Below are 17183 nucleotides of genomic sequence, written 5' to 3' on the forward strand. Positions count from 1 at the left end.
CCATGCAAACTGTGTCTGCAGGCCTGCCATTTGCAGCCTGGGTGAAAAGGTGCATGCAACCTTTCATTACAGATCACTACACCAGGTCACTAAGTCACACACATGGTAGGCCCTTTCAGCCCAAAGGGCAGGGTGCAGGTCCCTATGTGTGGGGGCACCCCTGCATGAGGAGAGGTGCCCCTACGAACTCCAACTCCATTTTCCTGGACTTTGTAAGTACGGGGAAGCCATTTTATCCGTGTACTGGACACAAGTCCTGTGTCTAGCTACATAATGGTAACTCTGAACCTGGCCATGTTTGGTATCAAACATGTCGGAATCATACCCCAATACTGTTGCAAGTATTGGTTGCATGATTCCATGCACTCTGGGGGCTCCGTAGAGGACCTGTAGATTTGCTCCTACCAGCTTGCAGGGTTTTCTCGGGCAGCCCACGCTGCTGTCATCCTACAGACTGGGTTCTCCCCTCCTGCTGCTTGACCAGCTCAAGCCCAGTAAAGCACAACAAAGGATTTCCTTTGGGAGTGGGAGGCAAAACCCTCTCACTTTGAAAATAGGTGTAACATGGTTTGGGAGGGGTAGCCTCCCCAAGGGACTGGTATTCTTTAAAGGGCACATTTGTGCCCTTCTTGGATAAACCAGTTTGCACCTGTCCAGGGACCCCCAGTCCCTGCTCTGGGACGAAAGGGACCCCCAGTCCCTGCTCTGGGGCGAAACTTGACAATGGAAAGGGGAATGCCCAAAGCTCCTCCTGGTGGTCGCTTGATTCTGCCATCTTGAATCCAATGTGAGCAGAGGCCCCGTTGAGCATCCGAATGGCCAGGTGAGGCAGGTGATGTCACAGCCCCCTCCTGATAGGTGGTCACCCTACTAAGTGACCAATCCCCTTTCCTGGGCTATTTAGGGTCTCCCCTCTTGGGTGGGTCCTCAGATACAACATGCACGATTCCAACAGGACTCCTCTGCATGATTTACTTCATCTTCTGGCCACTTGGACTGCAACTGGAGCCTCAAGGAACCGACAATCTGCAACTCCAGCAACGACTCCGCTTTGCAACATTGTTTCTCCAGCCCCGTCCAGAAACTGCAACATTTCCCTGCCTGTGCATCCTCTGAGGGCGATGAGTCTTCAGCCTGCACAAGACGCAAGAAGGAATCTCCCTTGGAGTAAAGGAGTCACTACCCTGCATCCTCAGGCACCAACTACGACGACCAGCTGCGTGGATCTTCTCTCCTGCAAAACTGCGTGGATCCTGCATTACAGGTTGTGGTCTGAAGTGGTTCCCTTGGTCCTCTCTACCAGCTATCTAACTTGGGAGATGTTAAGCCCTTGCCTCTCCTACAGGACAGTACCCCTGTGCACCACGACTCTTGCATCTACCAAGGCTTGTTGGCTCTTTTTCCAAGGAATCTTCAGGCTCTGTGTAGCCCCGGCCTCCAGCATTCTTCCCTTTAAAGCACAGTCTCCTGCCTGCTGCTCATTGACGCGGGACTCCTCTTCAGGTGTGCTGTGCGGGCCTCACTGTGACTCCTGTGCCTGCTGCCTGTAGGTCACCTGTGGGGGCTGCCTCCTTGACTTCTGACTTCTGACTGTCCTCAATGCTGAGGGTCCCCTAGGACTTCCCTCCTTGGGTTTAGTCCCCTGGACATTCCCGGTTCCCAGCAGCTCTGCGACTCTTCTTCTGCAACTCTTGCCTTTGCCAAGGATTGCTGGTGGCGTTTCCACACCACTGATTGACTGCAACTCTTCTTCTGACATAGGACATCGACTGCATCACTTCTGGAACTCTTTTCCGGCTCCTGTGCTGCATAGCCTACTCCTGATCTTCACCGTCGACCTGGTCCAGCATCTCCAGAAGGGTGGGTAGTGGCTCCTGCCCCAACCAGACACTCCAACTCGAACTGGAGTGGGTCCCCCTCATTTGCAGGTCCTCTTCTGTCAGGATCTATCTTCTGTTTCTTCTCATCTTGCTTGGGCCTTGCACAGTCTTTTTACAAATGTTTATCTGTGGGTCTGGGGAAAAACCAGGTACTTACCTCTTCTCTCCTGGTCGCTGGGGGGCACTCTGGTACTTACCTTTTGGGGTTCCTAGTTCCTCCAGCTCCCCTCTAGAGATTCCACTTCCTTGGGTGGGGGCCTGCCTTTTGCATTCCATTTACTTAGTGTATTGTTTGGTCTCCCACTAGGGTCTCCATTATCTTCTGTTATTTCACTGTTTTCTATTGCTTTCTATGGCCATTCCTGATTACTAGTGTGTATTTAATAGTGGATTAACTCACCTGCTAGTAGAGTATTGCCTATACAGTATTTTAGTATTTGTGTTACCATAATAAATTACCTTTATTTTTGTAAGACTGTGTGGTTCTTTTATATGTGTAAGTGCTGTGTGACTATATTGGTATTGCATAAGCTTTGCATGTCTCCTAGATAAGTCTTGGCTGCTCATCCACAGCGACCTTTAGAAAGCCTGGCTTCCTAGACAATGTCTACACCTCACTAATAAGGGATACCTGGACCTGGTATAAGGTGATAACACCATAGCTGCTCACTACACACCAGGCCAACTTCCTACAGTATTTACCAACACATGTACCCAGAGGGCACCTTAGAGGTGCCCCCTGAAAAACTACCATCTACTAGTGTGTTAACCGACTGGTCCTGACCAGTTCAGCCACCTAAGCAACGTTTCCGACCCCCTTTAGGTGAGAGGCAGCTCTCTCAGGGTCCACAGACAAAAGACTGCACTGGGTGGGGGTGTTGACACCTCTGCCAGGCAGGATGGACATTCCAGGGCGGGGAGCTTCAAAGGCCTGCTGCTTTTGTAATGCGACCCAGGTCTCTCCAAATGGTGGAGATGACCAACCCCCCTGTCCTGACGCCACTTATGGCTGCACGACAGGTGGGAAAATCAGGCAGATTAGGAGGTGTGCCCACTTCAGGCCAGTCCCACCCCTAACATAGACAAGCTGAAGTGGACACCACTTTTTAAATTCCTCCATCCTGTTTTGGGTGGAATTAGACCTCTAGGCTCAGGGTTATGCCTATTTCCCAACAGAAGTGGTCATAAAGAGGGTGTAGTTGCCCTAAAGGTGGGCAACCCTTTGGCTGCCACCTGACACTCCCTGTAACGCCCCTACATTGAGTATTTAGGTAGCACCCCTGAACCCAAGAACTGAGATTCTGACGACCTAAGAAGACTAAGTAGAGATGCACCCGCAGAAGAAAAGAAGAAGCAGCTGACCTGGTACCAGCCTCGCTGGCCTGTCTTTAATCCTCGATGGAGTCTACACCAGAAGACGCCTCGACCTGCAGCTGAAGCTCCAGAAACCTGGGAGGACTGCCTGCCTTCAAAAAAGACCCAAGTCTCTGTGTGCAGCAAACCTACTCTCCAATCAACTCTTAAGGAAAGGCCTCTGGAACCGCAAAGACCCAACACCTGAAGTCACCACTGCACCCCCGTTACTGACCTGGGTGGGAGTGGACCTTCAGTGCCAGCCAGGCCCCCCAGCTGTCCAGAGTCTGAGTCCGTTGTTGTTTCACTTCTCCTGGTCTCCCTGAAGTCGCCTGCAGCCTCTGCATGCAGGTCCCCTCTCCCGCAGCCTCGGAGGTGAGAGAAACCTGACACCTAAAGCAACCACTGCACCCGTCACCGCCAGCCTGAGTTGAAATGGACCCCTGGTGTCAACGATGTCCACCAGCTCTCTTGAGTTCAAGTCCACTGTGGTTTCACCGCTCTTGGACTCAACGATGACACCTGCAGCCTCGGACCACAGGATCCCCAACTGTGAGTGCTCCTGCACAGGGAAACCTGACATCAAAGGACACCCCTTCCGTCACCCCTGGGCCCTGGTGAAGAGGATCAAAGGTGCACCTATGTCCCTAAGCACCCCATGTTTGCAACTTATCTATTGGTTGTCTCCGACTGGCCCCCTAGCCAGTGCCTGCAGCCTAAATCCACAAGGACCAATCCCCATTGGAATACACTGGGCACCCAATGCCGTACTGCACCCAGCCGCCGCAGTGCTGCCCAGAGTGACCTGTTGGCGTGGTCCTGACCCTTGCTGTTGTTGTAAAGTGCTTGTTTGCTGAATGAGTTTTCCTTCCATAGGCTACCATTAAAGAAGTCTGAAATTCCACTATGTCAATTTTTGGATGTGAAAAGTATTTATTCTTAAAAATGTACATATCTAATATACGAAGTTCTTGGGTTTATAGTCTATATAAAAGAAGTGTTATTTTTCTAAATTGGTCTCGGAATTATTCTTTGAGTTTGTGTCATTTATTGCCTCTGTGAGTACAACAAATGATTAGCACTACCCTCTGATAAGCCTAACTGCTCACCCACACTACCACAAAATAGAGCATTAGTCCTATCTATGCAATACAAATTGGGGATCCACTGGACTCCCTGCACAGTGTACTTCATTTTAGTGTACTATATAGAGAGCCAGCTTCCTAGAGTGTGTCTCATTTATTGCCTCTATGAGTACAACAAATGCTCAGCAGGCGTATACTGTGTTGGTTGGGGGACGTCTGGCTGCCAAGATGACATTACAGACTTTGGGCAGAAGGGAGACAGCTGTCAACTGTTCACAATCAATCTTTACGCATGAATATGGGTGGTGAATCCTCCCCTTGCTGCTGCAGTAGAAGATCCTCCTGAAGGGGCAGCCTGACCAGAGGGCCAATGACCATGCTCAAGAGCTTGGGATACCAAACTCTCCAGGCCCAGTCGACGGCTACAAGCGTGACATGGGCCAGGTTGTTCCCGATCTTCATGAGAACTCTGGGCAGGAGTGATATTGGCAGAAAGTCATACAAGAGGCTGGAGCACCACTGGAGATGAAAACAACTCAGAACGAGAGCCACCACATTCAGAACTGCTGACACTGCACGTTCATTGTGGTGTTGAACAGATCTAACCAAGGCTCTCCCCACTGCTGAAAGAGTCCTTGAACCACCTGTGGACGGAGACACCATTTGTGAGCATCTTCAGCTGAGTTTGTTCACCCTGACATTCAGAGAGCCTGGCAGGTGCTGAACCACCAGGGAAAAGCCATGATGTTCCAGCCATGTCCAGAGACACAGGGCCTCTTGACAAAGGGTCCATGAGCCCACCCTTTTTGTTGCAGTACCACACGGCGATAATGTTATCCATGAACACCTGCACTAGCCTTCCCATGGTGGAGGGTAGAAAGGCTTTGGATGCCAGTTTGGATCGCCTAGAGCTCCAACAGGTTTATGTGGAGCCCAGATTCTGGCAGAGACCAAAGTCTCTGATCACCACCTCTCCCAGATGGCCGCTCCATCCCAGGAGTGGCGCATCTGTCACCACTGTCAGATCTGGTTGGGGAAGGGAAGAAGAGTTTGCCGCTGACCCAATCACGTTTCGTTAGCCACCACTGCAGATCTTTTGCGGTGCCCTCCAAGATCTGGACCATGTCAGAGAGAGTTCTCTGATGCTCTCCAGAGCCCGCATATGCCAATGGGCATGTGTCACAAGCAGGATGCTGGAGGCCATGAGGCCCAGCAGCCTCAGAGTCAGTGTCACTGAAACCCCGGATAGAGGCTGAAACATCGGTATCCTGGCCTGAGTATCCTGGACTCACCATTGGGGAGTATAAGCCCGAAACTGCACTTGGCCAGAACAGCTCTGAAGAAAGGGAGCATCTGAGAAGGGTGCAGGTCTAAGTTAGGATGAAGGTCATCGTCCTTGGGCACCAGAAAGTGGCAGGAATAGCAACCACAACATACTTCTGATGCTGGCCCCCTCTCTATGGCTCCCTTGGCCAAGGGAGATGACTCTTCCTGTCTGAGTAAGGAGAGATGGTCCTCCATCAGCCTGTCGTGAGGCAAACTAAAGAGGCATGAAAGCAGCGGCTGCCAGGGGAGTGGTGAACTGGGCTGACCTCTGGCTACTGACCCATCGGGTCTCTGGCTGCCACGTCCTCGGCAACACAGGAGTTGGGAAGCTTGCTGGCCATTGTGGCCGGGCAGGAATAGACACAACTGAAAGCCTCTTTCACGGCCACAAATAGAATGAAAGGCCAACTGGGGTTGATGAGGGTAATGGAAAGGCCTAAGAACTTGGCTGTAGCCCTACTGTCATTGAAGCGCTCCAGTGTGGATTCCGCCTTTTTTCCAAAGAGACAGGAGCCATCAAAGGGCATGTCCATAAGCTTGCACATCCTCTGCAAAGCTAGTTGTCCTCAGCCAGGCATGGCATCGTAAGGCCACCGACAAAAAAAAAAAAAAGATCTGACTAGCAAGTCGGCCGTGTCCAGTCCACATCAAATTGTGAACCTAGCTGCGTCTCTCCCATCAGCCACGGCTTGGGTGAGGAGCTCAGGTGCCCTCCTCGCCACCATAGCAAATGTGGTTCCCTCCTCCATAGCCACAGTAGGAGGAGAGATCAAGTCAGTAAAGTCATCATCTGGGGAGGTGTCCAGTCCACTGGCATCCGCCAATTCCTCACTCCAGTCCTTATCAGAGTTTAGGGGCTGGTATTCTTCAGGGTCGTGGCCTATGCCAGTCTCTCCCAGGTCCTAGCCCATAGTAATGGGGCTCATGTTCCCGCATGGAGGGAATGGCTCCAATTGGCACTGGAGTCAACCTCTGGCGACCCCCGTCCTCCTCTGTGTCGGTGATGAGAATGGGAACGGCAGCACCGGAAGCATCGACAGTGGGACCAGTGTCGGAAATATGAAGTAGCACAATCAGTGCTGGTCTGGATTCCTTTCTGGATCTAAGTAGCCTGACTGGTGCCGACAGATCCGCCAGCAGGAAACCAGTAGGGTCCCCTCCCAACCCGCAGGACCTAAGGGCGCTCTAACAGGGAGGGTCCCTCCAAATATGAGGTGCATGGCTTCATAGCACTCTTGGAGTTGGGTGGGGGTTGCTCCAGCTCCCAGAAACTCAGGGAGGGGCAGAGATGGCCCAGGCGCAGGATCAACTGCTGAGTCAGACATCAAGTGACAATGCTACCTCATCTCATTGGATGACTTTGACTCATGGGGCGAAGTCGAAGTCCTCTTTAACTTCTTACTTTTTTTCTTGTGGGACTTACCGGAGTGGGACGACTGTGACAAAGATCGATGGCTCTGCAACCTATCCCGGAACCTTCCTCTCGACCAGGATCACTCCCTCAAAGCCTTGGGGTGCATGGCACAACAATCAATGCAGGTCTTTGCACTGTGGTCGCGCCCAAGGCACCAGAGACAGATGAGGTCCGGGTCTGGCACTGCGCACGTCACTTCTGGTGCCAACAACACCATCTAACAGGGTACAGGGGCACTGCTCAAGGAAAATTTCCATATCCAGTCTGACACGTGGGGATAACTCTAAAGTATGGAATCTGCGGCTAGACGTCTGTATCAGATTGGTTCATTTTTACAAAACTGGAAGTGTGTATAACTTTATTGGGAGAGTGTTGTTCTCCCCGTTTTAAAGGTGTTCCAACACCGCAAGCATGGGTGATGATATTCAGTGTTTAGAGAGAAGAGAGAAGAAAGGTTTGCCATTCGGTCATAGCTGTCATTAGAGATAATGGAAGTTTACACTGTAGCATACCTACAGGATCCTGTTTCCGACTGTAAATTGATGAACGTTCTACATTCTGCCATAGCTGCCTAGCGCCAGACTCCTAGTAAAGTGTATGGTTGCTCCCTATTCTTTCATGGCTGCCAAGTGTCACAATCCTCTTTCCCATTAGGTAAAATGGAGGCTTTTTATTTTAGCATGATTGTTGTAAACCAGTGGAAGCTCTGTTCTGTCATGATTGCCATGCACCAAGCTCCCATCTCTGCTTACTGCCCAGATTCCTTTGAAAAGAATTAAGGCTTTTTATTCTGCAATTGATTAATATTTTTATAACGTGCAGATGGGGTTTTGGAAAATACACATATCACACGGGGAAGTCACGGTATTGTACTCTAGTATTGAAAAACGGAATGATCCAGGTGCACACAGGCATCTTGGAAGGAAAGCAAGCTAGCAAAGAATATGTAGGGTTTGAGGGAGGGCTTTAGGGTAGGCGTGATTCAGAGGAGCCTTAGGTCGCATGCAGGCATATGTTCTTGATTTCACGGCTAATCCTTAGGTTCCAGGCAGAGACTCAGTCATTTATGCCATACTGCAGATTTGAAGCTTAAAATTCAATTAATTCATTTAATTTTAGTTCACTTAAATACCCAAATGCCAATGAAGCAAATGTTTTTTTTCTCATGCCACCATTGCTACCAATCATCAGAGTCTCTTGAAAAGCTAGTGGTGCACTCCTGGCCTCCAGTGCCACAGACGTGGCGTTTTGTCTGTGCCCCACCCTCAAAGTGAACATTGTACCACCCATTCTTGTTGGCGAAGGATTGCCATTTTAAAGCAAGTGTTCTGTAATTGTTGCCACTGAAGCATTCACTGTCCTAGCCTGTTCCGCTGGTAAAGGGTTAGAAAGCAGACACTACTGGCATCTTGGAGAAACTGAAGGGCACCTCCTGCTGGTGCTGCAGATCCTGTCGGCCACACTCCCTTGCATGCTGTGATCAACACTGCTATTGGTAGAGAGTAGGCAGTAAAGGACCTCTGCTAGAAGAGGGTCCACTTGTCTGGTTAGGTTTGTGGGTGATAGAAGGTTAACACAGGTAAGTGCAGTTGGTGGGTAGTGGTTGGTGCCAGGACATGCATGCTGTACCTGAGTGCGTTGATGCTGAGTTCCTGCTGCTGCCTCCAACACTCTCTGAGTCGCTGATGGCTGTGGGCCAGGATTTGTGAACCTGGTGCCCTCTCCCACCTAAAGAGTAAACCAGGGGATCAGTTAAAGCCCTGCAGAATTCTGCGTGAGTAGGAAGTGGTTTATACCTAATTTAGATATAACATTTTAGAGGGAGGACCAGGTTGGCTGGTGGTTGAGCCACAAATGTAGACAGCATGTCCAGAGTGTTATCCGCCAGCCAGAGCAGAGCATCTCGATGCTAGAAATCTGCTCCTCTCTTGGGTGGAAGGGATAGTGTGTATCCTCAGAGGTTTCTCACATCACAGATATGGCTGGGAAAGTATTAGGTTTGTTGCGCAGCGAGCCCACCTTCAAAGGTAACTCATGACTTCATATCACTGTACTTTTTGGGTAGGAGGCTACTAGTCAAGGATACAGATTTAGTAGTATGACCTAAGAGAGCACAGCGAATCATGTCGCTCGTCAGTCATGCGTGGTGCCCAAAGAAATGCTCAATAAGAAAATAAATACAGCCTGAGATCCCACTTACTGTTTTAGAGACACCCATGCGCAAACTGCACCAAGCCTCTACACATTTAGGGCCAGATGTAGCAAGATTTTGCATGGCGCAAACAGCAAATTTAGCTGTTTGCACCATGCAAAAAGCACATTGCGATCCTCATTCCCATTTTGCGAGTCGGTAACCTGGTCACTGACTCGCAAAATGGGAATGCGACTCGCAAATAGAAAGGGGTGTTCCCCTTCCTATTTGCGATTCGCATCGCGATGTAGAATTGCTTTGTGACCGCGAACACGGTCGCAAAGCAATTCGCAGTTACGACCAGTGTCGCACTGGTGGTAACCCATTCGCAAAAGGGAAGGGGTCCCCATGGGACCCCTTCCCCTTTGTGAATGGCCCTGAAAACATTTTTTCAGAGCAGGCAGTGGTCCTATGGACCACTGCCTGCTCTGAAAAAATGAAACAAAAACGTTTAATTTTTTTGTTTATATTGCAACTCGTTTTTCTTTAAGGAAAACGGGCTGCAATACAAAAAACTAAAAAAAAAAAAAAACTGATTTATTTAAAAGCAGTCACAGACATGGTGGTTTGCGGTCTCCAGCAGGCCACCATCCCTGTCAGTGCTGCAAATCGCAAGGGGGTCGCAAATTGCGACCCACCTCATTAATATTAATGAGGTGGGTCTTTGCGACCCCCTTGCGATTCGCAGATGGTGTCAGGGACACCATCCTGCATCCGGGTTTGCGACTCGCAAATTGCGGGTCGCTCAGACTCACAATTTGCGAGCCGCAAACCCAAAATTTCGTATATCTGGCCCTTAATGAAACATGGGCAGTAACTTTCTTGGTCCCAAGTAAGCTTCTTCCAATAGCTTTGTCTTCTAACTAGCACTTCACAGTTGCCTCATCAGGTCCACTGACCAAATGGGGATGTCCATCTGGACCTCTCTCTCTTGCCCACACAAGCCGTGGGTCTGTGGCCCATTGTAGGTCCCTGCCACCATTTGGTGCTCAGGTTCCCTGGGAAGCTTAAAAAATGTAAACAATAGGAACTGACCTCTTCGCTCCACGTTACTGCTGGTCTGGTCCTTCTGCCCTGACTTATCTTCGAGTCCTCCAGATTCTTTGGTTTCAGAGCTGGTGTCATTGGTGTTAAAGCTCGATTTCCGCGGCCTGATCCATGGAGACCTGAGGTAGACATTTTACAATGAGTTGTTACTGACAGAAGAGTAATACTTAACTCTTATGTGATCAGATATTATTGTGATGAATCAGATTAGATGACGGACAGGGTGGCAGTCACAGCAGACAACAGGCAGTGACCAAAGCAGAGCAATTCGTGAAGAGTAGGGATTGTACTCTGGAGTCGAGCTCCCCAGTGTGAACTGCAGCAGGCGACACTTCTCAGAGGATGTTCTGGCTGCAGATCACGTTGGGAGAATAGACTGACTCTTCTCCCTTTAAGGAACGTGCCAGAGGCACTCAGGCGTCAGCACTGAGGGAGAAGATGGTTTCACTGTGAGGAACATACCAGGACCGGACTCATGCCTCAGGGTTGCTTCTAAGGAATGTGTTAGAATCTATAAAATATTCTGTGACAATTCAAGAAGTGACACTGTTCTTTAAGGAAAATAATGCAAACAGTTTGTTTCTAGGAAGCGAGTGCATTGTGACCACCACCAACGGCTCTTCTTACCATGTAACCTGAGGTGTGTAGGGTTCGAAGTCGTAGACGTTTTCACGGTCGTCCACTCGCTGCAGCTGCCTGACGTAGGAAGCGTACTGCTGGCCCAGGTCGTACAGTTTGCTGCTCTCACACAGGGTTTGGAAGTTCACTGGAAGAGGAGCTGTCTGCATGTGCATGATCTGGTAATAGGAGATCGTAGCCTAGAAGGGATGGATATGGAGGTTACAGGGAACAAACCTGTGCACTTTGTGTGAACATACATTTACAGAGCTGGTCTTTGTAGAACCTTTGGTGTTATTGCTACAATTCATATGACCTCTATGGCTATAGTTGGTGGGTGACTTATCTTTGTACTAGATCTCAATGTCTTTATGGTGAACACTGCAAACAACCATCTTTAGGTGCAGTGCCAGCGTGAGAGTACTTTAGCCAGGATACAACTGCAGCACATTCTTGCACATCATACCAATGGGTGTCACGTGTGTTGCTCCCACTGCTAACTTCTGCTACCGTCCACTGTAGTGCGCTTCTCCCCAGCTTCCACTGAAGCCCTCTCATACTACTCAGCACACCCACTTTCTCTCAGCAGTGCCACTTTTTCCTATGCTCACCAGTGCCACTTTTTCAGATTGCTCACCTTTGCCAGTCTCTCCCTCTGCTCACCGTTGCCAGTTCCTCCCTCTGTTCACCCCTGCCAGTCCCTCCCTCTGCTCACCCTTGCCAGTCCCTCCCTCTGCTCACCCTTGCCAGTCCCTCCCTCTGCTCACCCTTGCCAGTCCCTCCCTTTGCTCACCCTTGCCAGTCTCTCCCTCTGCTCACCCCTGCCAGTCCCTCCCTCTGCTCTCCCTTGCCAGTCTCTCCCTCTGCTCTCCCTTGCCAGCCTCTTCCTCTGCTCACCCTTGCCAGTCCCTCCCTCTGCTTACCCTTGCCAGTCTCTCCCTCTGCTTACCCTTGCCAGTCCCTCCCTCTGCTCACCCTTGCCAGTCCCTCCCTCGGCTCTCCCTTGCCAGCCTCTTCCTCTGCTCACCCTTGCCAGTCCCTCCCTCTGCTCTCCTTTGCCAGTCTCTCCCTCTGTTCACCCTTGCCAGTCCCTCCCTCTGATCACCCTTGCCAGTCTCTCCCTCTGCTCTCCCTTGACAGCCTCTTCCTCTGCTCACCCTTGCCAGTCCCTCCCTCTGCTCTCCCTTGCCAGTCTCTCCCTCTGCTCACCCTTGCCAGTCTCTCTCTCTGCTCACCCTTGCCAGCCCCTCCCTCTGCTCTCCCTTGCCAGTCTCTCCCTCTGCTCTCCCTTGCCAGTCTCTTCCTCTGCTCACCCTTGCCAGCCTCTTCCTCTGCTCAGCCTTGCCAGTCCCTCCCTCTGCTCACCCTTGCCAGTCTCTCCCTCTCCTCTCCCTTGCCAGTCTCTCCCTCTCCTCTCCCTTGCCAGTCTTTCCCTCTCCTCTCCCTTGCCAGCCTCTTCCTCTGCTCACCCTTGCCAGTCTCTCCCTCTGCTCTCCCTTGCCAGTCTCTCCCTCTGCTCTCCCTTGTCAGTCCCTCCTTCTGCTCTCCCTTGCCAGTCTCTCCCTCTGCTCACCCTTGCCAGTCCCTCCCTCTGCTCACCCTTGCCAGTCCCTCCCTCTGCTCACCCTTGCCAGTCTCTCCCTCTCCTCTCCCTTGCCAGTCTTTCCCTCTCCTCACCCTTGCCAGCCTCTTCCTCTGCTCACCCTTGCCAGTCCATCCCTCTGCTCTCCCTTGCCAGTCTCTCCCTCTGCTCTCCCTTGCCAGTCCCTCCTTCTGCTCTCCCTTGCCAGTCTCTCCCTCTGCTCACCCTTGCCAGTCCCTCCCCCTGCTCACCCTTACCAGTCCCTCCCTCTGCTCACCCTTGCCAGTCCCTCCCTCTGCTCACCCCTGCCAGTCCCTCCCTCTGCTCACCCCTGCCAGTCCCTCCCTCTGCTCACCCCTGCCAGTCCCTCCCTCTGCTCACCCTTGCCAGTCCCTCCCTCTGCTCTCCCTTGCCAGTCCCTCCCTCTGCTCTCCCTTGCCAGTCCCTCCCTCTGCTCTCCCTTGCCAGTCCCTCCCTCTGCTCTCCCTTGCCAGTCCCTCCCTCTGCTCTCCCTTGCCAGCCTCTTCCTCTGCTCACCCTTGCCAGTCCCTCCCTCTGCTCACCCTTGCCAGTCCCTCCCTCTGCTCACCCTTGCCAGTCCCTCCCTCTGCTCTTCCTTGCCAGTCCCTCCCTCTGCTCTTCCTTGCCAGTCCCTCCCTCTGCTCTTCCTTGCCAGTCCCTCCCTCTGCTCACCCTTCCCAGTCCCTCCCTCTGCTCACCCTTCCCAGTCCCTCCCTCTGCTCACCCTTCCCAGTCCCTCCCTCGGCTCTCCCTTGCCAGCCTCTTCCTCTGCTCACCCTTGCCAGTCCCTCCCTCTGCTCTCCTTTGCCAGTCTCTCCCTCTGTTCACCCTTGCCAGTCCCTCCCTCTGATCACCCTTGCCAGTCTCTCCCTCTGCTCTCCTTTGCCAGTCTCTCCCTCTGCTCACCCTTGCCAGTCCCTCCCTCTGATCACCCTTGCCAGTCTCTCCCTCTGCTCTCCCTTGACAGCCTCTTCCTCTGCTCACCCTTGCCAGTCCCTCCCTCTGCTCTCCCTTGCCAGTCTCTCCCTCTGCTCACCCTTGCCAGTCTCTCTCTCTGCTCACCCTTGCCAGCCCCTCCCTCTGCTCTCCCTTGCCAGTCTCTCCCTCTGCTCTCCCTTGCCAGTCTCTTCCTCTGCTCACCCTTGCCAGCCTCTTCCTCTGCTCAGCCTTGCCAGTCCCTCCCTCTGCTCACCCTTGCCAGTCTCTCCCTCTCCTCTCCCTTGCCAGTCTCTCCCTCTCCTCTCCCTTGCCAGTCTTTCCCTCTCCTCTCCCTTGCCAGCCTCTTCCTCTGCTCACCCTTGCCAGTCTCTCCCTCTGCTCTCCCTTGCCAGTCTCTCCCTCTGCTCTCCCTTGTCAGTCCCTCCTTCTGCTCTCCCTTGCCAGTCTCTCCCTCTGCTCACCCTTGCCAGTCCCTCCCTCTGCTCACCCTTGCCAGTCCCTCCCTCTGCTCACCCTTGCCAGTCTCTCCCTCTCCTCTCCCTTGCCAGTCTTTCCCTCTCCTCACCCTTGCCAGCCTCTTCCTCTGCTCACCCTTGCCAGTCCATCCCTCTGCTCTCCCTTGCCAGTCTCTCCCTCTGCTCTCCCTTGCCAGTCCCTCCTTCTGCTCTCCCTTGCCAGTCTCTCCCTCTGCTCACCCTTGCCAGTCCCTCCCCCTGCTCACCCTTACCAGTCCCTCCCTCTGCTCACCCTTGCCAGTCCCTCCCTCTGCTCACCCCTGCCAGTCCCTCCCTCTGCTCACCCCTGCCAGTCCCTCCCTCTGCTCACCCCTGCCAGTCCCTCCCTCTGCTCACCCTTGCCAGTCCCTCCCTCTGCTCTCCCTTGCCAGTCCCTCCCTCTGCTCTCCCTTGCCAGTCCCTCCCTCTGCTCTCCCTTGCCAGTCCCTCCCTCTGCTCTCCCTTGCCAGTCCCTCCCTCTGCTCTCCCTTGCCAGCCTCTTCCTCTGCTCACCCTTGCCAGTCCCTGCCTCTGCTCACCCTTGCCAGTCCCTCCCTCTGCTCACCCTTGCCAGTCCCTCCCTCTGCTCTTCCTTGCCAGTCCCTCCCTCTGCTCTTCCTTGCCAGTCCCTCCCTCTGCTCTTCCTTGCCAGTCCCTCCCTCTGCTCTTCCTTGCCAGTCCCTCCCTCTGCTCACCCTTCCCAGTCCCTCCCTCTGCTCATCCTTCCCAGTCCCTCCCTCTGCTCACCCTTCCCAGTCCCTCCCTCTGCTCACCGGTGGTGGTTTCTCACTCTGTTGACTAGTACTAGTTTCTCCCAACTGTTAGTATCCCACACTGCAAACTACTGTTCGTTTTCATTTGATCAACCAGTGCTAATCACATGTACATCTAATGGTCTCTTCATCCCTACTTTTCTCATGCCCCTCTGGTGGGCAGCAATGGAGCACGTGCCAGTGCTTGGTAACTTGCCTTTTATGCTGACAGTGGGCAGGCTCAGTGACTGCAGGCTTCTGACCACTTTCCCCATTTGAACTTCACATAGGCAACACCTGATTTCAGTGCCTTGGAATGAACACACCTTCTCCTGCAGGAGTCTCTCTAGGTAAGAAGTGGATCATGTGATAGCTCTGACAAAGTACAGAGGACAGTGGGCAGAATGTTTGAAATAAGAGACGAGGAGGAATAAATCACTATAACTATGACTTTATTCTATGTCCTGGGATTCATCTCACACCCTGCAGGTATTTTGCAGAGAAAGAAAAAAGTAATGAAGGACAGAAGGCAGAATCTCTCTACAAATGACGTAGTAGAGTACATTGATCAAATCCTTGTGGCTAAACTGCATTACGTCATCAGGAGGCACCGAGAACCAGGTGTTTGCAAGAATGTATGTAGGGTGACTGTAGGAAAATGCCTCTCATGGCATGGTTACCCCCTAACGTTATGCCTTTTGTTGATGCTAATTATGATTGAAAGTGTGCTGGGACCCTGCTAACCAGACCCCAGCACCAGTGTTCTTTCCCTAAACTGTATCTTTGTCTCCACAATTGGCACAGCCCTGGCCCTCAGATAAGTCCTTTGTAAAAGGTACCCCTGGTACCAAGGGCCCTGATGCCAGGGAAGGTCTCTCAGAGTCACAGCATGTATTATGCCACCCTGGGGACCCCTCTCTCAGCACATGCACACTGCCTCACAGCTTGTGTGTGCTGGTGGAGAGAAAATGACTAAGTCGACATGGCACTCCCCTCAGAGTGCCATGCCGTTAACTCACTGCCTGTGGCATAGGTACGTCACCCCTCTAGCAGGCCTTACATCCCTAAGGCAGGGTGCACTATACCACAGGTGAGGGCACAGTTGCATGAGCACTATCCCCCTACAGTGTCTAAGCCAAAACCTTGGACATTGTAAGTGCAGGGTAGCCATAAGGAGTATATGGTCTGGGAGTTTGTCAAACACGAACTCCACAGTTCCATAATGGCTACACTGAATTCTGGGAAGTTTGGTATCAAACTTCTCAGCACAATAAATCCACAGTGCTGCCTGTGTGTGATTTATTGAAAAATGCACACAGAGGACATCTTAGAGATGCCCCCTGTATACCAGTCCAAACACTAGTGTTAGGCTGACCAGTTTCTGCCAGACTGCCACATCCAGACGGGTTTCTGGCCACATGGGGTAAGTGCCTTTATCACTCTGTGGCCAGGAACAAAGCCTGCACTGGGTGGAGGTGCCACTCACCTCCTCCTGCAGGAACTGTAACACCTGGTGGCGAGCCTCAAAGACTCAAGCCTGGTGTTACAGCGCCCCAGAGCTCTCCAGCTAGTGGAGATGCCCCCACTTTTGGCATCTAGTCCGGAGGAGATAATGAGAAAAACAAGGAAAGCCTGGTGTTACAGCGCCCCAGAGCTCTCCAGCTAGTGGAGATGCCCCCACTTTTGGCATCTAGTCCGGAGGAGATAATGAGAAAAACAAGGAGGGGTCACCCACCAGTCAGGACAGCCCCCGAGGTGACCCCTGCCTAAGAAATCCTCCATCTTGTTTTGGAGGATTCCCCCAATAGGAATAGGGATGTGCCCCCTCTTCTCAGGGAGGAGGCACAAAGAGGGTGTAGCCACCCTCCAGGACAGTAGCCATTGGCTACTGCCCCCCAGACCTAAACACCCCCCTAAATTGAGTATTTAGAGGTGACCCTGAACCCAGGAAATCAGATTCCTGCAACCTGAAAAAAGTAGGACTGCTGACCTGAAAGCCCAGCAGAGATGACGGAGATAACAACTGACTTGGCCCCAGCCCTACCGGCCTGTCTCAAGCCTCAAAGAACCTGCACACATCCAGTGGGACCAGCAACCTCTGAAGACTCAGAGAACTGACCTGCACCTAAAGGACCAAGAATCTCCAGAGGACAGCGGCTCTGTCTAAAAACAGCAACCAAGGAACCAACTTTAAAGGACTCGCACCTCACTCCGGAAGCGTGAGTCTTCACACTCTGCACCCGATGCCCCCGGCTCAAGTTCAGGAGAACCAACACCGCAGAGAGGACTCCAGGAAACTCCAACGGGAGTCAACCTCCCTGCACCCCCACAGCGACGTCTGCAGAGAGGATTCAGAGGCACCCCCTGACCGCGACTGCCTGGTAACAAAGGTTCCCGCAGCCCCCAGGACCGAGAGGAACCAACTACCGGGGCAGGAGTGACCAGCAGGCAGCCCTCATCCTAGTCCAGTCGGTGGCTGGC

At 52.4% G+C, this 17183-nt stretch overlaps 1 protein-coding gene across 8 annotated transcripts in view; it reads right to left on the reverse strand.

Annotated features, from left to right (window-relative positions):
* The window catches only part of ARHGAP45 (Rho GTPase activating protein 45), a 381773-nt gene that overhangs the window by 79874 nt on the left and 284716 nt on the right, over positions 1–17183 (reverse strand). For 5 of the 8 annotated variants that reach the window (XM_069216459.1, XM_069216454.1, XM_069216456.1 and 2 more), the window contains 3 exons: positions 10924–11114; positions 10285–10415; positions 8688–8786 (listed from right to left, as the gene is read on the reverse strand). In XM_069216459.1, coding sequence (XP_069072560.1) covers positions 8688–8786; positions 10285–10415; positions 10924–11114 — 421 coding nt within the window. The remainder of the gene's footprint in view (positions 1–8687; positions 8787–10284; positions 10416–10923; positions 11115–17183) is intronic. The other 3 variants (XM_069216457.1, XM_069216458.1, XM_069216455.1) reach the window with 1 other exon arrangement.

This window comes from Pleurodeles waltl, chromosome 12 (genome assembly GCF_031143425.1).
Source record: "Pleurodeles waltl isolate 20211129_DDA chromosome 12, aPleWal1.hap1.20221129, whole genome shotgun sequence".
NCBI classification, from domain to species: Eukaryota; Metazoa; Chordata; class Amphibia; order Caudata; family Salamandridae; genus Pleurodeles; species Pleurodeles waltl.